The sequence below is a fragment of the Ruditapes philippinarum genome, unplaced genomic scaffold, assembly GCF_026571515.1.
Source record: "Ruditapes philippinarum isolate M1 unplaced genomic scaffold, ASM2657151v2 ctg7081_1_1_1_1, whole genome shotgun sequence".
Taxonomy (NCBI): Eukaryota; Metazoa; Mollusca; class Bivalvia; order Venerida; family Veneridae; genus Ruditapes; species Ruditapes philippinarum.
The window spans coordinates 19,685-46,859 of NW_026855297.1; the positions used below are offsets into that span (position 1 = coordinate 19,685).

Here is a 27,175-nt window from a genome sequence, read left to right on the forward strand (position 1 = left end):
TCATAATTACAAGTATATCATGATAATAAATAATTGTAAATCACGTGTCATTCTAATGACCAAATTCGATCCACGTGGATGCATGACAACCCACTTTGAAAACAAGATTAAAATCACCAAAAAAGAATATACACGATCAATTCATTGTAGTTAGCAAATACAAGCGGAGCAAAAAGCAAAGATAAAGCTAATAACATTAAAACAAAAACAAAAATTGATTTTGACTAGTAATTGTGTTGACGTAAAAATATCGATGAGATCAGAACAGATTAGACATTTTATTTGAGACTTGTACATAATACATCGTCGTGCGAATAAACATATTTACATATATGGTACAATATAACATGTCACATGATCATGTTAACACATATAAATGTCATTGAAAAAACAAAACAATTTAACAAACAAATAATAAAAATGTTATAATATTCAAAATCTGAAGAACAAGATGAGATCAAGATTATTTTGACAACAATTATCTACATGAGATCAATTTGAAATAAAGGTTATCAAAAACAGGAACTAGATGAATCATACTTAAACAAGATAAAATTTATATTTAACAGTGATATAATTAGAAATATGAGTATATACTTAAAAATGTTATTCATTTGTACAGATTATTGTAACACTAGCCCGGCACATAAAAGTCGCCATGAACTGAAATAAGATATAACAATAAAACAAAAGACATAAAAGAGAAATGGAAATTCTTTGTCATTGATGAATGATTAAAAATCCAATATTGTTATCAATAATCCAATATTGAAAAGCAAATCCAAAAGAATGAGTTGACAATTGTACTTGCGACTTTAAAGTTATACCATGCATGCTCTGCCTTGTGTAAAATACTTTTAGTGCAGTAATTTGTTAAAATCTAGTAAATTCTTCCTGGATATATCTAATTTAAATAAGTGAATGTATTAACTATGTTTCGGAAGTTTGGAAGTAAGTTTGTATTACTTGTCAAATTAATTTGGTCTATTTAATGACACTATGTAAGCATATTGTGATTATCTGTAGTGTGTAGAGTTTAAAACGAACATATTTTCTCTACTTTTTTTTCAAAGGGGATGTTTTGCATTTCAAAAGAGACTGTATTGTAATTATCGTTTTTTTTCCGAATATCAAATTTGACCATAATATGTCCTCAAAGGTGTAAACCCTAGCGAAACCTATCCAGCTATTTGCTTCTTTAACAACATCAGTTCATCGGAGGATTTATTCACCATGTTTATCAATGAGTCAATCTTTTTCATCAACTCGTTCTGGTTACGTTCTATAATTCCCACAGACGAGCCGATTTTCTGTAGATCAGACATTTCCTTCTTTAGCTCATCTAATTCCATCTCAAAAGGCTGTCTGAGTGATGTCATCGAAAAAGCCATGTTTGTCGTACCACCATCTTCTTCTTTGTCTTCATTTGCTTCAGCTCTAATTCGTGTTGATTTTGGCTCGTGGGTAATCGCGTTGCAACATGCAGACCCTATGCGATTGTGTAAATTACATTTTCCTCGTGTTCCATTCATGAACTTCCGTTTGAGGCGTTTGCCAATTGGTGGATTCTCCACTGGCGTTTCGTCAACTGTAAAAGTTAATAAATATCTCTTGTGAAATTGCTTACAACTTTTTACATATATCATTGAAAAACGATACACAGTGGATTCATTTTGTTGTCTTACAAGATGTGTGCCTTTCATTTAATAGAAAATGTATCGTAATAATACCTGTGACTTCATTTGTAATACAAACATGTAAATATATTTTTTTAGGAAATTGGAGAAATTGACAGACAATTGCCAAAAAAAGTACCACTATTGATTTATTACTAGTAAATATTAAGAAATATTTACCGTCTGCTCTAATATGTTCGTGGTGCTCGATCATCTTAAACACACCTGCTATTTCCGACATCCCCGCCTTGTTAAGAACATCTGCGAATTCGGTATACCAGTTTGGAATCCTCTTGTCTACCTTCTCAAGCATTACCCGGACGGCTTGGATTGGTCCATGGTTTTTATCCGCGCTTTCTATTTGACCTTGGTCCTCCACATTTATGATCTCTTTCTCCAAGAGTAGATCGATAACCTCATTCAGGTGTATGTTATTGATAAGGCTCGGTTTCATAACTTTAAGAATCTGTGCAGTGAAGTGGTGATCCTTTTCTGTTTGTCCAGTCAACAACTGGTACAAGTAAATGTTACCTGAAATATAGTCATAAGTCAGTGGTTATTCTTTCATTTTGAGAAAATACATGTACATCTTAGTACTTTTTTCTTTAAAAATATTAACACTCGCTTCCTAAAATAACACCGAGTATCTCACATAAAGAAATAATAAACAATGACCGAAGTCTACACCTTGACGCAAACCTAATGTATCTGATTGGTCAGAAACTAGAATAAACTGTACAGTTAACAATGATACCCTGATAATCGAGAAATAGTTTAGATTAAGGATCTGCGGATGTTTGTTTGTACAAGGGGGCGTGGACGGTAACTTTCATTTCCCAGTACCGTTCACAAAAAGGCACAATCAAATCGAGATTGCAACATTTTCGATTTTTCTGATTTTGGGCGTTCTTTAAAAATTTCATTTTTCTCTATTATATCATTATAATCTCGATACCACTTATAAATTTACCTATCTCTTCCAAAGCCCCGAGAAACATCAACCACTTTCCTCCATCAACATGGTCTACATTATTCTCTATGGTGTCTATCAACTTCTCAACTGCTAGCTCATGTGGCTCTGTGGTTGATATTGTTCTTGCATCACTTTCATCTGAAAATGTTACATGAAAACTGATTTCATTTAGTATATCTTTAGTGTTTGATAACTCTATATCAAACATTATTATTTTCAGCTTTATGTTAACCTTTACTGTTTCAAGGTTAACCAACATTGAAGAATTCTACATGCCTCATAAAGAATGGGTTATTTTAGCTTAACATAATGATGTGTACAATTTGAATAAATGTTAATCGTCTAATGTTACGTAATGTACATGTACATGTATGTTGTAAAACCTTTTTGTGTTTTATCAGTGTTTGAATTGTTTCATTGCTACATACTACTTGTATATAGGTAGTTTAAATCATGAAAAACTATACATGATATTGGAAATGTTTAATAAAAAAGCTACATCGGAGCGAAACGTTCATTTAAAGAGTTAAACACATTTGAATATAGTTTTGATGCCATCATTCTTGGCCACTGTATTGTTCAATATCGGATATAATGTTAAAAAAAATTTCTATTACAGAGGATATATTTAAACCAAAATCACTGGATATATATACCTATATAGGTAAGATATGGAAGTATCTCTTTCACATTAAGATGCCTTTGAAGTTTCGGCAGGAACACGTGTATCATGTATTCTGTATTCTTCGCCTTACAAAGGTGACAATCATCGACGGATGTGTCGGTGTTGTAGTGTATGTCTAGTGCAGAATCTGGTGTATGAATTGTCCTCCTGTCAAACACACTTTCCTGTGGAGAAAATGTTGTAATATAAGTTATAAAATATTTTTGAAATGTTATATAGTCCTATATAAACGATTGTTTGAAATATAAGTCGAGTCGCCAGACAACAGTTTCTATACGGTCATATAACCTGTCAGGAATATTCATTACGAATTTATAATACAGTAAGCATTATAATTTTACAGATTTCTTCATAAATTGACAGCAGCAGTGTTTATAAATCAATTATCCAATGGAAAGCGACGTCACAAACGTATAGGCGTTTTATAAAATTTAATATCAAACATTGTACATATATTTTATCTGTCGTGGTCACGTGATCATTAGACTTCTGTCATTACAGTATACAATATTGACGTATTTAGATAGTTGTGCTTACCACTTGGGAAACCGGAGTAGTGATTTGATCATAAAAATAGATTGAGAAAAATATTTTAATATAGATATTATTCAGGGTATTTACCCCACATACCATTGTAAAGCTTATATCACTTTTATCTAACCCAAATAGGGTGGTTTAACTGGTCCGGTAAAGTTTAATATTTAGACTAGTCTAAACAACTAACAACTTTGTATAAAAGGAATAAAGGTATGAACTTAAACAAACTAGTCTTTCTACTAGATAGTTGATATACAGAATTGTTATTGTACAAATGTTCAAACTTTATATTGTTTGTTTTAAGACTTGAGAAATTGAGAGGTGTCTTGGTGACTAAGAAGTTATTTATTATACATACGTAATACAAATATAACATAAAATAGAGTGAAAAAAAATGAAATCTATATTTCCAGAGGTAGATACCATGTCCTGTTTTCTTGTATAATTACATCATTTTTCTACTCTATTACCAAAGCATAGGACATAAAAATGCAAGTGTTCTTACTAGTTCATTGCCCGAAGTATCTATGGAAACAAAACTGCCCTGTCAAGAGAAAAACAATAGTATGATATGTTGCTTTTAATCGCTTTTAGTATTCGCTCTTTCATCAAAACAAAATTGTTGTAATTAGTATATTCATCATTTGTTTTAAAAAAGAAATAGAATAATTTCGATGCATTTTTACCATACAGTCATATTCTACTCTAAAACTGTAATTGCTCAAACAATGTTAAAGGTTTCCAAACATTTGGCTGTCTGGAGAAAAATGCACTTCCTTTTCCACCAGTTGTCCTAACATTTTTCTAAGGTCACTCAGGCTTACAGTTGACCAAAGACTTATATTACAATCATATTTAAATATAGCTCTGTGAATTGGCTATTCAGACGTTGAGTTATTCTTTTATTACATACACTGTTACAATGCAAATAAGGAAATTTTCTCTTTGAGAACTTGACAATGAAAATAAAACTGTTACAATGCAAATAAGGAAATTTTCTCTTTGAGAACTTGACAACGAAAATAAAACTTGCACTTGAAGGCTTTTAAACATAAACATAACTTGTGAGGAAATCTAACAGTCAATGTAGGAAAGTCTACCTCGTCTTCCCATTCAGACATGTCTGAAGGCATGCCGGTATATCCATGAGCTCCGTCTATGTATACTTCCAGATTTCCATCTAGTGTTGTCTCTAATGATACACTCCTTTGCTGATAAAGAAATAAATTAATCAAGTAACAATATAAGTTTTTTTTAAATAGTGTATTAATAGTGTATTAAAACTAACTGTCCGCTGCTTTTCAATATTTCATTATTATTATTATTATTATTATTATTATTATTATTATTATTATTATTATTATTATTACAATGATACATGTATATATGAATTCCGACAAAATAATTTTCAATATTTAATAATTGACATGTACGAGTATTGTATCATTCAACATATTTTTATGCCCCCGACATGTAATGACCGGGGCATATAGTGTTACCCTCTTCCGTCCTTCCGTCATTCTGTCATTCCGTCATCATCAGTTTCCGTTCATTATCTTAGTAACGGTTGCACACATTCAACTCAAATTTGACATATGGATATGTCATGATAAAATACAGGTCAAGTTTGAATTTGGTCATGGTTCGATGATTTTTGGCAGAGTTATGCCCCTTTTACTTTGAAAATAATATGAAATTTTCAGTTTCCGTTCATTATCTCCCCAACGGTACAACACATTCACCTCAAACTTGACATATGGATATGTCATGATAAAATACAGGTCAAGTTCGAATTTGGTCATGGTTTGATGATTTTTGGCAGAGTTATGCCCCTTTTACTTTTAAAATAATATGAAATTTTCAGTTTCCGTTCATTATCTCCCCACCGGTACAACACATTCAATTCAAATTTGACATATGTATATGTCATGATAAAATACAGGTCAAGTTCCAATTTGGTCATGGTTCGATGATTTTTGGCCGAGTTATGCCTCTTTCACTTTGTAAATAATATGAAATTTTCAGTTTCCGTTCATTATCTCCCCAACGGTACAACATATTCAACTCAAACTTCACATATGGATATGTCAAAGGAATGCGCAGGTCAAGTTCAAATTTGGTCATGGTTCAATGATTTTTGGCAGAGTTGTGCACCCTGAAATTTTCAGTTTCTGTTTATTTTGTACAACACATTCAACTCAAATTTGACATATGGATATGTTTTTGGAATGCCCAGGCCAAGTTCTAATTTGGTCATGGTTCAATGATTTTTGGCAGAGTAAAGCCCCTTTCACTTTGAAAAAAATATGAAATTTACAGTTTCTGTTCATTATCTACCCAACAGTGTTACATATTCAACTCAAATTTGACATATGGATATGTCAAAAGAATAGGCAGGTCAAGTTGGAATTTGGTCATGGTTCGATGATTTCTTTGGCAGAGTTATGTCCCTTTCACATTGAAAATAATATAGATACATCTTAGGAATAAGCAGTTTAAGTTTGAATTTGGTCGTGGTTCAATGATTTTGGACAAACTTATCTTTCTTGAATGTTGGAAAAATTTTGAATTTTCAGTTTCAGCACTCATACTTTTGTGGAAATGTATGTAGCCATTATTTTGGCTACAAATATGAAATATGCTATTTTCAAAAGGTTAAGACTGAATAATTTCAGTGCCTGTTGAACATTGTATGGAAATGGTTTGTGTTAACACTGAAAAGATTTAAGGGCTTTGAACTTAAAATGAAAAAAATAATTTGTGCAAACAAATTTGGAACTAAATATTACAACATCTGAAATTTTGGCTGCATGCGGGGGCATCCGTGGCATGATGACACATTTCTAGTTATCGATTAATATTTTAAAATATGTTCAATATAAATTACTTACAGCATTTTTATCGGTACCCTTCTTTAATTTATAGCCATCATGTAAAAATGGAACAGCGGAGTCAACCTGGTCATGCTGTTAAGAACATGTACATATATTAATAGGAGGACGTGTTTTTTAAAGGTGCATGCCTCCAGATAAGCCAAAATATTTCAATAAAATAAAACCTGAGAAAAATGTACTAAGATTTTAGGAACTTAAGGTTTAAGTAATAATTTACATGTTTTTTTGCGATTAATGATTGATTTTTCTGTATTAATAATCATATTTCTATTGTGTTTCTAACGAAGTAAAGGCTGTTTTCGAATATTTTTACCTCATTTTGTTAATAAACGTGGGTTTGTATGTGTAAATTGTTTCCAGTTGGTTACTTTACAATATTTGACTTTTAGATACATTTTTAAATTTTCATGAAAATTAGCATAAATGTGTGCTCCTTTAAAGTAAAATTAATATATATACAACATGTTTATACATGTGCATATCACTAATATATAAAGTCGGTATGAAGGGATAGACAATGTCACTTTTATTGTAAATTTATTCAAATGATAGAGTTTTTCTTTATATCATTATTATAGTGACGAATAAACACAAAAGTTTATAATAATTATTTACTCATGTTTAAAATTAAACACACATACAGGATTATGTAATGCCATTGGAAAATAAAGTGGTCAAAATGTTGTATCAAATATTTAAAATATAGTACTGTCACTTGGTCTCTATGTTAGTCAAGGAAGTGAAACATTTATGCTTAACTTATAATCTAAAAGGACGAGTGATATATATGATAGTATTTTATCATGGTCAAAGTAATGAAAAGTGTCTCAAAAAAAATGTTCAGATTGTTTTTTTTTTTTTGTTTTTGGTTTTTACATGTAAATGTAATGTAAAATTTAATATGTAGATTGTAATGTGATATGTAAAACTAGACAATATACTATATAAACTCCTATAGATGTAGTTGTTTGAAGGGTTGTTTTATTGTTTGTTTATGATTATATTATATAAATTTATACTATAAGGAAGAAATTAAGAAATACTCCAGTTAGTAATAGTCCATATACCATAGAAAACATAAATAAATATGTATGGCAAATCTTACCTCAATCACGATGTATTTTTCCTTCTTCTTAAAAAATTTCTGTAGCCTTTTTGGTATTTTCACCTTAGGTTGAGAAAAAATAATTACTTTATTATTATATTATTATAATTATCATTATAAATAGGCATAAACTATTCATATTTACTACATTTTATTGACATTATATTTTTTCTTGTTTGATGTTGAAAAATATTTATAATAAAATATAAATCTACCTAAAATGTAAAAGTACAGTCACACCCTTTTTACTTAAACGTCACAAAATGATCAATAATTGTTTACTTACCCGGAATCTACGTCTAACGGTCCCTGGCTTGCTAATGTTCCCGCCCATATTATTCTGTGTTTGTTGATATGTTAACACAAATTATATTTTGATATTCCTTGAGAAAAAAATTAATTAATATTTAATAATTTTTAATTAATTTATTTTGATTAATTGGTTGATTTTAATAAATTATGGAATTGTTAATTCATATTTTGATCATTTGTAACTGATAAGTAAAACACTTTAAAAGATTTAAATGGGCTGCGCCGGTCTTGGCCAATATAATTTTGTAAATTCCTAATTATAAACTTAATACTAACAGAAGTGATGAATTAAAAGAATGAAAAATTAATGAATTATAAATTAATTAATGTCTTAATTCAAAAGGTTAATGTCTTAATGATTATTTTGTTAATCTTTTAATAAATAAATATTTATAAAAATAAATCATTTTTTATGAAATATCAATGTTTAACTTAAATAAATGAATTAATTACTTTAAAAGGCAAAATATTTAATCGTTTTACCTGTAGAACTAATGTAAATCTTTTGAATATTAAAGTAGTTTTGACCCACATTTTAATATATACCACAAATACGGTTATTTCCAATGTATTTAATTTTATTATTTCTTTTACGATTTAATAGAGAAAAAAGGGAAATTAAACTTATTTTAATTTTATACATGATAAAGTGATTTAAATTTTATTTAAAACGTATTAAAATGCACGTGATTATTTGAATGGACAAACTATTGTATTAGTATTGACCTATTTTTAAACTGATGATCCATTTAGGTGACATGGTGTTAATTTTGGCTTTTAAAGATGAATTTTTTGTTGCCTATCAACTGAAAAAATTTTTTATATTGTCGCAATTATTCGGATTTTTATAAACTGGATTTTATTTTAAAGTAATTGAAGTATTTGTGTTTTTTTAGATGTAAAGTTTGCGTGTTAAATTAAATTGAAAATCGGGTGACTATACATGTATTTGGGATTTTTATCTTTCGCTTTATCGATAAGTTAAACAGAGTGATAACATTTGTTTTACATAATACGGGTGGTTTATGTTACACTGAAATCACCGTTAATTTAGTCATGAAAAATGTCGTCTGCTACTAAATATAATTTTACAATTACGTTTATTAAAATTCGTTTGGGTTTTTTTTTATTTCATTTCATTCATTTCAATTTATTTATTTATTTATTCATTTATTTATTTATTTATTTATTATTTATTTATTTGTTTGTTTATTTTTATTTATTTTATTTCATTTTTTATTATATTACTTTTATGACTTTTTTCCTTATTATTGTCTATTTATTTTTATTATTATTTAATTATTTATTAATTTATTATATTTATTTTTTATTTATTTAATTTAATTATTTATTATTCATTTCATTTATTTTTTACTGCGGCGCAAAAATCTTGCAAGTGATTATAATAAACAAAATACAACAGTAGAACAGTATGGTCATCGCTTTGACTTTGTACTGACTCGGTTACATACATTTATAACTTAACAAAAAAAATGTTTTTAAAAACCAACACATTTTTACTTAAAGAGAAATTAAATAGTAAATGATTATTGTAAAACTTCGAAAATATTTAAATAAAATATGAGGGTGAGTAGATTAGGGAAGAGCATGCTATTGCTTTAATGGACAAATGTTTTCAGAGTCTGACCTGAGAAAGATATCCGACACGAATCTTATCTATATGTAAGAATTTTTGAATTTGAAATCTAGTTTATACAAATTTATTTTAGTTCGATTGTGTTGGAAGCTATAAGCTTGTTGAAACAGTCTCGAATCCGTTCCTGGAACTAACCAGTACTCAGCAATCATTTTACTAGATTACTAGTCCGACGCGTTCACCACCCGGCCACGCCGCCACTTTAACTTGAGTTGTAAAATTTAAGCAGAAGATATTTAAGTGCGAGGTTAACTAGGAATATGACGCTTTCATAGTCCGTGTTTAAATAGTCTGCCTATAGTTATCATTGAATACATTTAAGCGCGTGCATGTCAACAATTGCAAAAGCTGTGGAGGGCGTTTGTCCGCGGTGTAAATTTGAGTGTAAGACAACGAGTCCGCCATGTATATTAGAGTCAAGGAGCGTGAGTCCTCCGTTTAAATTTAAGTGGAGGGCGTTTGTCCATCGTGAATATTTTACGAAAGTGACTTTGTTCTTCCCGTTAATTTAATGGGAAGGATTTTCTCCAGCTTGTCTTTATAAGACGGGAAGGCTATTGTCTGTCTCCTTATCAAAGTCGACCACGACTACCTTTCAAATTTATTTTTATTTCTCTTTAGGGATCTCAAAGATCCATTAATTCCCAGAAATTCTATCATTTTATGTCTCAAAAACTTTATTTTAGGTAACTTGTTGCAATTTCGAAAAAGTTACTTAATGGGCATATAGATAAACTTTACTTTGCTTCTTTTGCCATAGATGCGGTATTTTGCATACTTTATTAGAAGTAAAAGTACTTCTTTGATTACATTTTGCTGTCTTTACGACATATTACTGAACCTTCAGTGCTATGTACATCATTCAGTTCTTGCACAACAAACATGCTCTAAATCCTTCACTTAACAATTACTAAACACGTGTTTGACCATTCAAAAGAATAAAAAGGAAAGATTTCTGAGGCAAAAGGTATAATTTTCTTTGATTTAGCTCGACTATTCGAAAAATAAGGAGAGCTATCCTTGTCCCTCGAGAGTCGGCGTAACCATTTATGTTAAAGTTTGCGTACCACCTCATATATTTTCAAAGTACATTGACATATTGCTATGAAACTTTGCACATCGCAATCATGCCCCACCTTGCACACAGGAGGAGGTAACTGTAGCTTCTTCACAATGTTATGCTTTATATTACTATCAAGTACTGAGAATAGTCGAGCATGCTGTCTCATTGACAGCTATTGTTTATACTGCCAAAAGTAGATGTCAAAATGGCATGCACCAATTTAAAAGTGATTCCAGTGCTGTTATAATATCGTTGAATTGTTGTTGTTTTTTGTTGTTTAGTTTTTTCCTTCACATATCTCAATACTTATATTGAAAACTGTTTAACCTGATGCTTGTAGATGTCCTATGTATTGAACATTTCCTTGCCTCTATTCCAGAGAGAAAAAGAAACATCATAAAGTTTCCTCAGAATCTAGTTGTTTTCCTTTGTTTTTCATGTTTGTTTTAGCTCTAGGGAAACAGTTCCCAATTTAAATCTGGCCTCCTCCCTACCCCCCAACCCCCACCCTGAAATTTACATGTAAATTAAGTCATTTTTCATCTGGCCATTTTCCTAGAAACTTACAAGTAAATTAAAAAGCTTTTTATGTTGTTAACAGTTTTGGTGTTGTTGTTTTTTTATCTGCCAAACTTAAACCGTGGCTGCGTGGCCGAGTGGTTAACGCGTCGGACTAAGGATTGCTAGCCGCGTTGGATCAAACCACCTCAGGGTCAAGTCGAGCAATAAACCTTTACAGTCATTACTTAGTACCGGTTGGTTCAATGAAGGTATTTAAAGTGTGTCTATAAGATTATAGCTTCCTACACAGACTAAAATAAATCAGTATAAACTAAACTTAACCGACGCGGCATTACAATGTATATTAACGCTAGTTCTCATCATAAAAAAAAAGATGAATATCATCGAGCGCTGGACAACAGACTGTTTTCAATATACCCGGTAGGCATTGGCTGATACATCGAGAAAAATAACCAACAAACGTTCAAAATGACATATTTTATTTCATATGTTTCTGATAATAATACATAACTGTAAATTCACATCAAATAGTAAATGTATAACGTTTTTAAAATGGACGGAACTAATATATGTTCGTCTACGCTGTACTCAAAAGAGTGGATGTTTCAAACCATCTGTGTACATGCATGAAGAAAACAACTCAAAATTAACATTCTGTATCAAGTTACTATGTGGGTACATGCTTTATGGGTTTTCATGAATATTCATACTGCTCATTAATATTCATGACTAATTCCTTAATGTTAGTCAAGCAACATGCGCATACCATTTCATCCGAAATGTAATGACGTAATAGGCAGGCTAAAGATTGTATATTTAGTTACCTTTTAGTAACACTCATAACTACAAGCACATGTCGGTAATTCCATTGTACGTTAGGAAAACACCTTCTCTATGCACAAATTACGTATTTATCAATTTTACTTCCTCCGTATGATTCAAATTTAGCATGTGCTACGCTCAGGGAATTCAGATTTACTATGTATCAAGCACGAGAAGAAAAACCATTGTATCTAAACAAAATTAAAGAACCCGGTTATCTCCCTTGTTAACAACATTGACATCATACACGAACGTCTGCATGTAACTTTAACAAATAGCTAAAACCATAACAATTGAAAATGTAATAATAAAGTTAAGCATGATACTATGCATATATAAACAATGATGCAGTATCGATTTCAATTAAAGCAGTATGATGTTATCAGAGGGGCAGGGGTATTTGTCAACATTTATACATAATATAATATATAAATAACTTCTATAAACCATATTTATATCACAGACATCATAAATACTTTTGGAATATATCATTAAAGGCCCATAACGACCTACATGTATTTATTTATTGAAAACTTTATTTTATTAAACAAATAAAAACTAAAAATAGGCTTTAAATTTAAGTATGAACAAAGACAAAATCATTAGGTCAGCGGTGGTCTTTAAACACAAAGCTTAACTTAGTTATTTTATTTTCGATATATTTGTAGCTAAAAAATCGTTTCTTAAGTTTTTGATACAACATTTAAAAAAATCACTCTAATATGTCATAATCATGTAAAATTTCTTGTAACGAGAACAGTAGGACCATAGGGTCATGGCTGGTCTTTAAACATAAATGATAAAGGATTTTTTTTTACCTTCACAGAAAATCTTTAGTACGCTTAATACAATTTTGTATGTGTTGAATCAATTTAATAATAATGTAAAATCTATTTATAGGTATACACTTATGGGTTTTAAATACTGGAATCCTGAAAGTTTTAGAATACCCAAACATAGTTGACAGGTCACGTGTACAAATATTGAAATACTTTTTGAATTTTTCTCCCTCCTCCACTTCGTTATCAGAATTCCAAGGCTCCCCTTGGACCATCTTTTTGTAATCAATTCTTTTCTTTCTTTCTAAGGCTTTAGAAGCCATTATCCAATTTAGTTTTCTTTTTTAAACTGTTAAAGAAAAATGAATATAGAACCCTACAAAGGGACTATAAAGTCACACAAAAACAAAACCGCAATAAACTTATTCAAAGTCTAGCCATACAGACAAACACAAAGAAATATTTTCAAAAAGGCGGGAATGACACATTCCAAAATAGCAACGAGTTTTTAAATTTTAAACTTCTATGCGACACAAAACCTTCCTAATAGCAATGATAAATGGTAAGTAATCAGAATAAGTAATCAGTAATATGCGTAGGAATACAAACTCCTATGACCTAACCACAGTTAAAAATAGAACTACGGAAAGCAATTCAGCTAATTCCGTCCAATTGCCCGAAGTGAACCGAATGATATAAAAAAGTTCCAGTGTCGTAAAACTTAAAATAATTCGTGTATGAGGGTTGTGATTACTTATAGTATTGGTTAACTCTGTTAATGTGCTTGTATGCAACTTTTATTTATTTTATTCTATTATTCTATTATAAATTTATAAAGCTTTCTGTGTATGCGTCTGTATAATTATAGCATATTGATATTGATGACTTTTAGGACAACATCTATTTTAGGAATCCCATTAACTTGTTTTACGTTTGACATAACAAATTTTGTAATTATTCACAAATGAATCAAAACGTAAAAGAACTATCCTCATTCTCGTACATTTTATTTTAGAACTATCCTTTACATTTTATTTAATAGTGGCAAAAACTATCCCTGACATTAATTTTAGGGCTATCCCTAAAATTTTATTTTAGAATGGTGAGACCTATTATAAACATGACTAATGAGATTCAGCGATTTCAGTTTGCAATTCTAAATTGACCAATGTAAATTCTTTTTAAATTCAGTCCTTCCCTGTTAGTTTTACAGGAAGTCAAACTGATAACAAACGGACTTCGTCCGAAAACTAGATAATTCATGATACATTTTGTCTTATTGATTGTCTGAACTGTGACATATGCTACATTGTGGTAGGGGCGATATCGTTATCTTTATAAAATGCAACACTTCTTATCTGGACATAAGTTTTAGTAATGTGAGAAAAAAATCCAGAAATGCTGGTTTTCAAATGATGTCTTGAATGGTTTGGTGTTGTTTTTATTTATTTGTGTAATATGTCAGCCTATGAATCTTAAATAATCTAAAGCACTTCCATAAATAATAATCATTTTTCCCTTAAATCTTGGTGTTTTGAAGTTATGTAATTTATGTATTTTCTCATTTCGAGCTTAAAAATGTGCGACATTTTTTATGAAAGGGAGATAAATCCGTTCGTCATCTTTTCATAAAAGCATCAAGAGTAATTCCTCTTTAAAATATTTAAAATATATTATTTGGTATATTTTCTTTAACATATCAAATTTCAGGGGCTTTGTTATGTCAATGGGACCACACAATGTACACAGATATTTTGATTATGTTATGGGATATTTTGATAACGGGTATTGTAAATGCTTATAAATAAACTTATACAACATATTCTGCACTTTCTAATACTATGATTGAAATGGCTAGTATTGGCAGCTCTAATTATTCTCAATCGAATGGTTATTTGAAACAAAGATAAAAATGCACCGATAATGATTTGACAAGACTAACAGGATTTATGATTAAATAAAAAATCGCCTGGCGGTCAACATCAGATATATATACAGTGAGTAAGCCAATAGCGGATCATAGCCAATAACGGATCTGTCAGTAATTTAACGAAATATTCTTCTAACAGTTTTGAGCTTAAAAAATGTTTTTACCTAACAGGCACGGCATTAGGATGTTAGCTACTTGACAGCGGAAAAAAATGTAAACATCCGTGTAATTTATATCAGATTCACTCAGATGCTTAACCAAGCGTTTCCGTTTCTCGTGAAATTTAGCGCCGTTGACAACGCATATTTGAAATTGTTGCCTTATTTATCATCAAAACTCGAAAGATATTGGATCAAAGCTGGTAGATATTTGATGCCCAATATGTTAACTACCTGCAACAATAACCGTTTAAAAATACTTGAGGAATTATTTTGATAGCGCTATTCAAATGAATTGCACCGAGTTGTCCAAAAGCGGATCATGCAATTTTATAGGAAGGGACCGCCTCAAAGTTATACAACCTGTTATAGAAAATCTTTCTTTTTTAATTTTAGTTTGTAGACCAAATAAATAAATAAATGATATAAAGTTTAAATGATTTCTGTTAATATTACAACTGAATTATGCAGTCCATGCCAAAAAATGTATGTTATGCAGTATAAATTAAACAGCTGCAACAGTTAAATACTGTTCCAGGCTACATGTACGTAGGTATCCAATTTTTTTCCAAACTATATAATTATAACATCATAAATCATAGTTATTAAATAAATCAGATACAAAGAACATATTTTTTTTCATATTCAGCTATGTATATGACATATATATTGCGACTTGTCCTCACCCAGCGTCTGTGTCCTGATTTCAGTTTAAGATTTTTGTTCAGTAATTTTACAGTAAAATATTTTTTACATATACATTTTTTTTCTGATACAGAAATATATTTATATGATATTTTGTCCATAGTCTTGTCTTCCTTTAAATATTGTGTCCAGTAATTGATTAGTCGAGTGGAGCTGTCTCCTCTGACAGCTCTTGTTTCATAATTATGCTAACAATGACATCTCAATGCAGAATGGGTCAAAGTATTAAATAGTAAAATTATACTTAATGAATCCATGCTAGCTCAATGTTTATTTGTTTTATTGTTTCAGATTATGATTCCAAAGGCTAAAGGAAAATAGAAAATGTACACAGAAGTTCAGCTCTATGACCTAAAATTGTGTTGGTGCACGACGTTAAACCCAACAAAAATACAATTTTTCAGTCACATGTCTGTTACATATTACAATAAAGAATTCTTTTTTACTTAAATTACATATTTTTGAAGCTGTTGCCACTGTTTTATAACAATTAATTGTGACATAGAAGTTCATATCCATTTGTCTGCACAATCAGAATTATTATTACATTGCCTTTTATGAATGATAGTCAGAATTGTTTTACACTAGTACATGTATTTTGTTATGATTTTGTTCGTTTTTTATTGCAGATTTTTCTAAGGAGGAGTAAAGCAGTATATGTTGAAAATTTTGTTTGTTATTCTTATAAAATATATCCTAATCATACTGACCACATAGAAGAACATGAAAATTTCTAGGTATTGCACTTTTAGCTTTTGTTTCACAACAACAACAACAACAACACATTAAGGTTACAGTTACTTTAATCAAGTTTTACATAGAAGGTGTTTTCATGAGCTGCTTTGACCCCTGTAATCCTGAAAAAAAAATGAAAATGCATTTATAATGTCAACCATTTGTCTTGTGGTTGTTGCCTACACAAATCATTGAGAGCAGTTATCTAGTTCACCATTATTACAATCATAACATTACTATGTTAACCACAATCATTCAGTTGCCTCTTGAATTCTTTACTTAGTGGTACCCTTTACACTCTGATATTCAGGGGTGACATATATTTGTGCAATATTTTCTTTGTTCAGGACGAATTTGACAGAAAATTCGTGTTTTGAGACAATCCCCCATTCGTATGTCACGTGATCCGCTAATGGCTGATTTGACCCGTTATTGGCATGTTTACTAGATGTTTGAAAAAGATAAATGCACCATGATGCATTCAAAATACAAATTCACAAGAAGTATACAGTAAAAGAGGAATAAAAATACTTCAAATCTACATACATTTATTTAAGAATTTAAAAATCATTCGTTCATAAACACTAAAAGTTTCACTAGTGATCCGTTATTGGCCAACTCACTGTACACTCAAACATCTTAATTGAATTAAGTTTGATTCAAACTGTTTTTTTCAAAAATGGAGAGTTCTGATGTAGCAGGATTTACCGTAACCAAATCCGTAACATTAAATTATATTTCATTATATTATGTAGTATAATATTTATATATAATTTTATAATATTATATGTTATTGTACAATGTTACAGATTTTTGTTCTAACTCAATTCTTTAAAATTTAGATATTACATTTCTTTCAGTAATGTTTTCATTAAAAGTTAACTAATTTGTTCGTTCATGCAAACCGAATACAATCTATGTCGATAAATGAAGAGAAAACAAAATCATATAAGGTTCAAAATTTACTTTATTTTGAGTTTAAAAATGTCAAGAATGTAAAACGCTGGAGATAGTTTAACCACATGACATTACTCAGTGAACTTTTAGCAATATAATAGAAATAGGTTAAAAAAGCAAATGTGTGAAATAAAGTAAAAACTAGTTTGAGACATTATAGATCTAATTATTAAACCCAACAGAAATATTTTGAAATCAATTGTTTTAAACTTGGCTCGGTCAATTAAGTGTAAAAAATGAAATTAAACATTAAAAAATGTTCGTTGAATGTGAATTAACTGTACTTGTTTATAAATCACAAAACGCTTTTTCTTTTCTTTATGCAATATGCCGCAGATATGTATGTCCTAACTCAAAATTATGGTAATAAATGATACAAATTACAAAGGAAATTGATCGAGAACACATTTAAGCTTATGAATGTGTACCTAATCTATGTACAATGTTTGTTTGTTTTAAGGAACATCAACGCAATTTAGGTCATATGGCGCCGAGACAGGAAAAATGATTTTGGCAAACCTCGGGTGTTATAAAGCAACACCAAGGATCAAAACCAACTCACCTGCTGGAGAGCTGACAGATGCATAGACTCCAGTAATTCGGACCAATTAGTCGCCTAATACGATCACACAGGGATAAATGGTGGCTGCATTTCTGATATCTTAACCCGGAAAGGCAAGCTGTTAGCCACAAAGTGATTGTACAATGGTAATAGGTAAGATACTTATACTAAATATAATGGCTATGTATAATAGAAATTAAAGTGAATATGATCATGATTACAAGTTGTCTCTGATAAATATCTGTCGTCAATCTGGTCTGGCGGCGTGTGCGAGTGGTTAACGCGTCGGACTAGTAATCCAAGGATTGCTGACCGCGTGGGTTTCAAGGTTCAAACCCTGTCAGGGTCAAGCCGTTGTTTCCTTAAGCAAAAACTTTAAATTCATTGTTTAGTACTGGTTGATTTGATATCGTTTCAATCAGCATAAAGCTTCTAACACAATCGAATTAAAATAAATTTGTTAAAACTAATCTGGTCTTTTGTCAGAACAAACCAATACAGAACAGAATATACATATATACTTTATTCATTTACGAAATGAGCCAATAACACTTTTATACTAAACATGTACACAAATAAAAGAAACCAATATTAAAAAAAGTAAATTTATCAACATTATAAATCAACATATCAAACTAATATACATAAAGGACTGACTGAATATAAACTGTAATTCAACTAGTTCAGGAGTATGTTCTCAAACGAGTTTCTGGTGTGATAAGTATTTTTTCCTGGACGAGTTTCATAAAAGTTTATATCAATTGACAATGAAAATCAGAGTTTTTTAACAAGACTGAACATAAAAAAAACAATTCAATTACAATTTTATTTTCATTTGCAATCACACGCTTAACATAGTACAAAAGTGACGCTACAACACACAAATGTAATATAAAGAAATACGATACATGGCACATTACATGGAAAACAAGGGAAGTAGTGTGATAGATAAAGGTACATATTTATTTAAATATATAGAATTAGCATGATATAATTATTACCTGGTCTCGTGTTCACTAAGATTTAAGGATCAGCATCAAGTTGAGGACCAAATATAAAACTCAAATAAACTCCATTGTTCATCTTCAGTGATTAAATATTTAATATTAACTCAATAAAACTGGACTTGACATTCAAGAATAAATCTATTGTTTTTTATATGTGCATTTTATGCTTGTTCCAAACATTCATCTTGATTCCTGTTTTTATCCCATTAATTTATATATTTGTATTGTTATTTGTCGATTTTATCCCAAAATATTGTTGTTTCCTTGCAAGTCAGTAATGTTTTAAATTTTGTTTATGTACCATTTAATTACATTAGCAAAATACAATCAATTTTCTTTTTTTTTTCTTTTTTTCTTTTCTTTTATATAACAAATTAAATAAAATTAGGATCATTTGATCCTGATCCCGATCTCTTTGCCGGTGCAACCATAATTACAAGCATAGCAGGACAAAGAATAATGTAAATCACGTGTCAATTCGATGAACAAATTCCATCCACGTGGATGCATGACAACCCACTTTGAAAACAAGATTAAAGTCACCAAAATAAGAACAAAAGCGATCAATACATTGTAACTAGCAAAACCAAACGAAGCGAAAAGCAAAGATAAAGATAATAACAATAAAACAAAACAAATAGTTTGATTATGACTAGTACATTGTATTGATGTAAAAATATCGATGAGATCAGAACAGAACAAAGACATTTATTTGAGACTTGTACATAATTATTCGTCGTGCGAATAGATACACATACATATTTGATACAATATAACATGTCACATGATCATGTTAACACATGAAACTTTCATTGAATAAAATAAAACAATTTAACAAACAAATAATAAAAATATTCAAAATCTGAAGAACAAGATGAAATCAAGATTATTTTGACAACAGTCGTCTGCATGAGATAAATTTGAAATAAAGGTTTTATCAAAAACGGGAACTAGACGATTCATACTTTTACAAGATCAAATTTAAACTAGATCTATATTTAACAGTGATATAATCAAGTTACGAGTATACATTTAGGAATGTTATGCATTTGTACAGATTAGTTGCACATAAAAGTCGCAATGAACTGAAATAAGATATAACAATAAAACAAAAGACATAAAAGAGAAATTGAAATTCTTTGTCTTTGATAAATTATCAAAAATCCAATATTGTTAATAATCCAATATTGAAAAGCAAATACAAAAGAATGAGTTGACAATTGTACTTGCGACTTTAAAGGTATACTATGCTCTGCCTTGGGTAAAATACTTTTGGTGCAGTAATTTGTTGAAATCTAGTAAATTATTCCTGAATATGTCTAATTTGAATAAGTGAATGTATAAAATGGAAAAAAAGTTTGTATTACTTGTCAAATTAATTTGGTATATTCTTATAAAAAGTTTGTTGTGTTTTTATATCACTATGTAATCATTCTGTGATTGTAGTGTGTATAGTTAAAACGTAACATATTTTCTCTGTGTGAATTCAAAACATATTTATTTCACAATTCAAAAGAGCCTGTATAGTAATTATCAGGTTTTACAAATATCAAATTTGACCATGATATATCTTTAAAGGTGTAAACCCTATCGGACCTTATCCAGGTATTTGCTTCTTTAACAGCAGCAGTTCATCTGAGGATTTATTCACCATATTTATCAGTGAGTCCATCTTTTTCATCAACTCGTTCTGGTTACGTTCTATAATTCTCACAGACGAGCCGATTTTCTGTAGCTCAGACATTCCTTTCTTTAGCTCATCTATTTCCATTTCAAAAGGCTGCCTGACGGATGTCATCGAAAAAGCCATATTAGTTGTCCCGCCATCTTCTTCTTTGTCTTCATTTGCTTCAGCTCTCATTCGTTTTGATTTTGGCTCGTGAGTGATGGCGTTGCAACATGCAGACCCTACGCGATTGTGTAAATTACATTTTCCTCGTTTTCCATTCATGAACTTCCGTTTGAGGCGTTTGACAATTGGTGGTTTCTCCACTGGCGTTTCGTCAACTGTAAAAGTTAATAAATATCTCTTGTGAAATTGCTTATAACACTTTCTATATAACTTTTTACATATATCATAGAAGTGCGATACACAGTGGATTCTTTTTGTTGTATAAAAAGATGTGGATCTTTCATGTAATAGAAAATGTATCGTAATAATACCTAATATGAATTCATTTGTAATACGAAAATGTAAATGTAAGACTTAAGGAAATTGGAGAAATTAACAGACATTATCAAAAGAACGTATCACTATTTATATCATTATTTTACTATTCTACCGTCTGGTCTTATATGTTCGTGGTGTTCGATCATCTTAAACGCATCTGCTACTGCCGACATCCCCGCCTTGTTTAGAACATCTGCGAATTCTGTATACCAGTTTGGAATCCTCTTGTCCACCTTCTCAAGCATAATCCGGGCGGCATGGAATGATCCCTGGTTTCTTTCCGCGCTTTCTATCTGACCTTGGTCCTCCACATTTATGATCTCTTTCTCCAAGAGTAGATCGATGACCTCATTCAGGTATATGTTGTTGATAAGGCTCGGTTTCATAACTTTAAGAATCTGTGCAGTGAAGTGGTGGTCCTTTTCTGTTTGTCCAGTCAACAACTGGTGCAAGTAAATATTACCTGAAATTAAGTCATTAGTTAGTGTTTATTCTTTCATTTTGAGAAAATACATGTACATCTTAGTACGTATAACTTTAAAAATATTAACACTTGTATCCTAAAATAACACCGAGAATCTCACATAAAGAAAGAATAAACAGGGTCCGTGGTCTATACCTTAACGCAAACATAATGTATTTGATTGGTAAACTGTACAGTTAACAATGAAACCCTGCTAATCGAGAAATAGTTTAGATAAAGGATCTGCGGATGTTTCTGAATTCAATTTCACCAATGTTATATTCTGCTTAATCCGGTTGCATGGTGCGTGGACGCCAACTTGCATTTCCAAGTACCGCCCACGAACAGATTCAATCAAACCGAGATTGCAACATTTTCAATTTTTCTGATTTTGGGCGTTCTTTAAAAATTCCGTTTTTCTCTATTATATCATTATAATCTCGAGACCACTTATAAATTTACCTATCTCTTCCAAAGCCCCGAGAAACATCAACCACTTTCCTCCATCAACATGGTCTACATTATTCTCTATGGTGTCTATCAACCTCTCAACTGCTAGCTCATGTGGCTCTGTGGTTAATATTGTTCTTTGCATCACTTTCATCTGAAAATGTTTACATGATTTCATTTCTTTAGTATATCTTTAGTGTTTGATAACTCTATATCAAACATTATTATTTTCAAGATGTATGTTAACCTTTTAACTGTTTCAAGGTTAACCAACAAATTGAAGAATTCTTTCAACATGCCTCATAAAGAATGGGTTATTTTAGCTTAACATAATGATGTGTACAGTTTGAATAAATGTTAATCGTCTAATGTTACGTAATGTACATGTTCATGTATGTTGTAAAACATTACAGTGTTTTATCAGTGTTTTAATTCTTTTATTGCTACATACTTGTTGTATATAGGTAGTTTAAATCATGAAATAAATAAACATGATATTGGAAATATTTAATAAAAAAAATACATCGGAACAAAACGTTGATTTAAAGAATTAAACACATTTGAATATAGTTTTGATACCATCATTCTTGGCCACCGTATTGTTCAATATCGGATATTATGTTAATATTTTTGTTCTATAACGGAGGATATATTTAAACCGAAATCACTGGATATATACCTATATAGGTAAGATATGGCAGTATCTCTTTCACATTAAGATGCCTTTGGAGTTTTGGCAAGAATACGTGTATCATGTATTCCGTATTTTTCGCCTTACAAAGGTGACAATCGTCGACAGATGTGTCAGTGTTGTAGTGTATGTCTAGTGCAGAATCTGATGTATGTATTGACCTCCTGTCAAACAGACTTTCCTGGGGAGAAAATGTTGTAATTTTAGTTATAAATATTTTTGGCATGTTATATAGCCCTATATAAACCGTTGTTTGGAAATATAACCTGAGCTGCTAGACGAGGGTTATATTTCAAACAGCAGTTTCTATACGGTCATAAAACCTGTCAAGAATATTCATTACGAATTTAAGAGATTTCTTCATAATTATATTGACAGCAGCAGTGTGTATAAATCAATCATCCAATGAAAAGCGACGTTACAAACGTAAAGTGTAATATCAAACATTGTACAGATATTTTATCTGTTGTGGTCACGTGATCATTAGACTAATGTTATTACAGTAAAAAATACTGATATATTTAGATAGTTATGCTTACCACTTGGGAAACCGGAGTAGTAATCTGATCCTAAAAATAGATTGAGAAATATATATTAAGGGTATTTACCCCATATTCCATTGTAAAGCTTATATCGCTTTTATCTAACCTAAATCTTGTGGTTGAACTGGTCCGATAAGGTTTAATATTTAGATTAACATAAACAAGTAAAAACTTTGTATAAAAGGAATAAAGTTATGATCTTAAACAAATCAGTCTTTCTACTACAGATATTTGAATAACGGAATTGTTATGGTTGGTAGAATTCAAACAAATGTTACAAATAGTGCAAACTTTAAACTGTATGTTTTTAGACTTAAGAGATTGAGAGATGTCTTGGTGACAAGGAAGATAATTATTGTAAATACGTAATAGAAATATAACATAAAATAAAGTGAAAAAAATGAAATCTTTATTTCAAGAGGTAGATATCATGTCCGGTTTTCTTGTATAATACATTATTTTTCTATTCGCTTATTAAAGCATAGCACAAAAAATTGCAAATGTTCTTACTCGTTCATTGCCCGAAGTATCCATGGAAACAAAACTGCCCTGTAAAGAGAAAAACAAAAGTATGATATTTTATTTTTAGTCGTTCTTATTATTCGATCTTTTATCAAAACAAAATTGTTGTAATAGATTTATTCATCATTTGATTTAAAAAATAGAATAACTTCGATGGGTTTTTTACCATACATCATATTCTACTCTAAAACTGTAATTACTTAAACAATGTTAAAGGTTTCCCAACATTTGGGTGTCTGTGGAAAAATGCACTTACATATCCACCAGTTGTCCTAACATTTTTCAAAGGTCATACAAGCTTAATGTTGACTAGAGACTTATATTACAATCATATTTAAATACAGCTGTGAGTTGGCTATGCGTATCTCCTTTGATATATACAATGTTAAAATACAAAGTGGGAAATGCTCTCTTTAAGAACTTGACAATGAAAACGTTATAAACCTGCACTTGAAGGCTTTTAAACATAAACAGAACTTGGGAGGAAATCAAACAGTATATGTAGGAAAGTGTACCTCGTCTTCCAATTCAGAAATGTCTGAAGGCATGTCGGTATATTCATGAGCTCCATTTATGCATAGTTCCAGATCTCCATCTAGTGTTGTCTCTATTGATACACTCCTTTGCTGTATAAAGAAATAAATTAACTGTCTACTGTGAACTTGATATAATAAAATTGAAAGGTTTTTATTCAACAGAAGTGTTTGGAATCATTAGGGTTTTTTTTTTGTTGTTGTTGTTGTTTTTTGTTGTTGTTTTTTTTTTTGTTGTTTTTTGTTGTTTTTTTCCAATATTTAATATTTGCTTTGTATTGTGTCTTTCAAATTATTTTTTCTGCAGTTCGCCAAATTTTATAATTTTTCACTTTTTATCTTTATTTTTTCTCATATTTTCTTCTTTTCTCGGATTTCTTTCTAAATTTAAACTCCTTAACACTTCTTTATGTTGCTCTCCCAATTTTTTGTTTTGTTTTAATTTTGTCTTATTTTCATATAATAATGTTCACATATATTATCTTGGAGGTAACAATTTATTAAATCATTTGTATTGCCAAAATCTGTACCGATGTCTTGCTAGAAGGGGAGAGAATTACAATAAGCTTTGAGCTTCCGGTTTAATCCACTTCATCGTGATTTTGTACAAATTTTGCTTTCTATGTGTAGTATTGTAAAAAATAAATATTTTTAAGCCATCTTCTTTTTACCGATTAATATTTTCAAATATTTTCAATATAAATTACTTACAGCATTTTTATCGGTACCCTTCTTTGATTTATTGCCGTCAGGTAGAAATGGAACAGCGGAATCAACCTTGTCATGCTGTAAAATACATGTACATATATGAATGGTTAAAAGCTTCATGCCTCCAGATGATCCAAAATATTTCAATCAAATCAAACCTGAGAAAAATGTCGTAAGATTTTCGGAAACCTAAAAAGATGAGTTAAGTGAAAAGATTATGCTTAACTTATTACTCAAAAGGACGAGTGGAATATTTTTCTTGTCAACTGTATGATAGTATTTTATCATGTTTAAAGCAATGAAACTTTTCAGATTGGTTTTTACATGTAAATGTAATGTAAAATTTAATATGTATATTGTAACGTGATATTCAAAATGAGACAATAAACAATATAAACTCCCACAGATGAAGTTATTTGGGGGAGTTGTTTTTATTGTTTGTTTAATGTTTTTTGTTCTTCCTTTTGTTAAATATAATAATATACATGTATATGACTATATTATATATATATATGTATACTGTAAGTAAGAAATTAAGAAATACTCCTTTAAGTAATATTCCATATACCATAGAAAACATAAATATATATGTATAGGAAATCTTACCTCAATCACAATGTATTTTGCCTTCCTCTTGAAAAGTTTACGTACTTTCTTTGGTATCTTTACATTAGGATGAGAAAAAGAATAACTTTTTCATATTATTATAATAATTATTGTAATTGTCATACACTATTCATATTTACTACAATTTAGTGACATTATATTCTCTTTTTTCATTGTCAAGTTGAGCTGAATTGACTATAAATTTCAAAAGCTTGACTATTTTAATAGGGTTTGACTGACAGTTGATATTGAAAAATGTTTATAATAAAATATAAATCTACCTAAAATGTAAAAGTACTGTCATTCTCTTTTTATAAATTAAACGTCAAAATCTGTTCAATGAATGTTTACTTACCCGGTATTTACGTCTAACGGTCCCTGGCTTGCTAATGTTCGCGCCCATATTATTCTGTGTCTGTTGATAAGTTTAACACAAATTTTATTTTGATATTCTTTGAGAAAAAAAATTAATATTTAATTATTTCTTATTAATTCATTTTAATAAATTCATTGATTTTAATTAATTATGGTTGTTAATTCATATTTTGAGCCTTTGTAACTAATAAGTAAAACAATTTAAGAGATTTACATGCTTATTTATAAACAATAAACTTTAACCTAAAAACTATTAAAGTTAATTAATTGAACAAATAATGTATTATAAGTAAGTTTATGTCTTAATTCAAAAAGTGAATGTCTTTATGAATATTTTGTTAATCTTTTAATAAATAAATTTTACCTGTAGAATTAATCTATATCTTTTGAAAATTAAAGTAGTTTAGACTAACATTAGTAAATATATACAAAAAATACGGGTTTTTCCAATATATTTAATTTTATTATTTCTTTCACGATTTAATTTAAAAAAAGGAAAATAAAACTTATTTACATTTTATACATGATTAAGTAATTTAAAATTGTATTTAAAACGTATTAGATACACGTGTGACTATTTGAATGGACAGAGAATTGGTACTGACCTATTGTTAAACTAATGATGCATTTAGGTGACCAGGTGCTATAAATGAATTTCAAATACAAGGACAAGTATGGTTGATTCGTGACTGGAATGCTTGTTTGTGGTTAAAAAAGTATTTTATTTTGTATGACGGGATTGTAGATTTTATCGATGATGACAGTTATGTACCCGAAATTCAATGGATAATGTGGTTAAAACTCATTGATCTGTGTAAATTTACGTCATTAAGGATTGCGAACGGTAGACTAGGAAATGATCATAACGGTCCTTTTACATTTTTAATAGTCTAGGATCGAATGTAATAGACTACTTATTATTAAAAGATCGAGATTTTCAGTTTATCAATAATTTTAGTGTTTTACCTTTTAGTGAATGGTCACATAATTGTGCATTGTCATTTGATATATTATGTAATTCTAATACACCCGCTGT

The 27,175-nt window shown here is 29.9% G+C and overlaps 1 protein-coding gene across 5 annotated transcripts; it reads right to left on the reverse strand.

The window, feature by feature from the left end:
* Positions 1 to 849: 849 nt before the first annotated feature.
* LOC132742825 (uncharacterized) lies at positions 850 to 26,721 on the reverse strand. Of its 5 annotated transcripts, XM_060731316.1 has the most exons (11): positions 26,504 to 26,720; positions 26,120 to 26,179; positions 25,765 to 25,821; positions 25,162 to 25,236; positions 24,433 to 24,543; positions 23,906 to 23,944; positions 23,393 to 23,422; positions 22,842 to 23,034; positions 2,647 to 2,787; positions 1,857 to 2,207; positions 850 to 1,588 (listed from the first exon to the last, which is right to left on the reverse strand). In XM_060731316.1, the coding sequence occupies exons 2-11, from the start codon at positions 26,165 to 26,167 to the stop codon at positions 1,179 to 1,181; spliced, it is 1,455 nt and encodes a 484-aa protein (XP_060587299.1). In that variant the 5' UTR covers positions 26,168 to 26,179; positions 26,504 to 26,720; the 3' UTR covers positions 850 to 1,178. The 5 variants fall into 5 exon arrangements, with proteins under 5 accessions (XP_060587299.1, XP_060587301.1, XP_060587300.1 ...); XM_060731318.1 differs by lacking the exon at positions 23,906 to 23,944 and having other exon boundaries at positions 26,504 to 26,721; XM_060731317.1 differs by lacking the exons at positions 22,842 to 23,034; positions 23,393 to 23,422; positions 23,906 to 23,944; ... (3 more) ...; positions 26,120 to 26,179; positions 26,504 to 26,720 and adding exons at positions 3,306 to 3,498; positions 4,377 to 4,415; positions 4,972 to 5,082; ... (1 more) ...; positions 7,871 to 7,933; positions 8,157 to 8,261.
* Between the last annotated feature and the right edge of the window lie 454 nt (positions 26,722 to 27,175).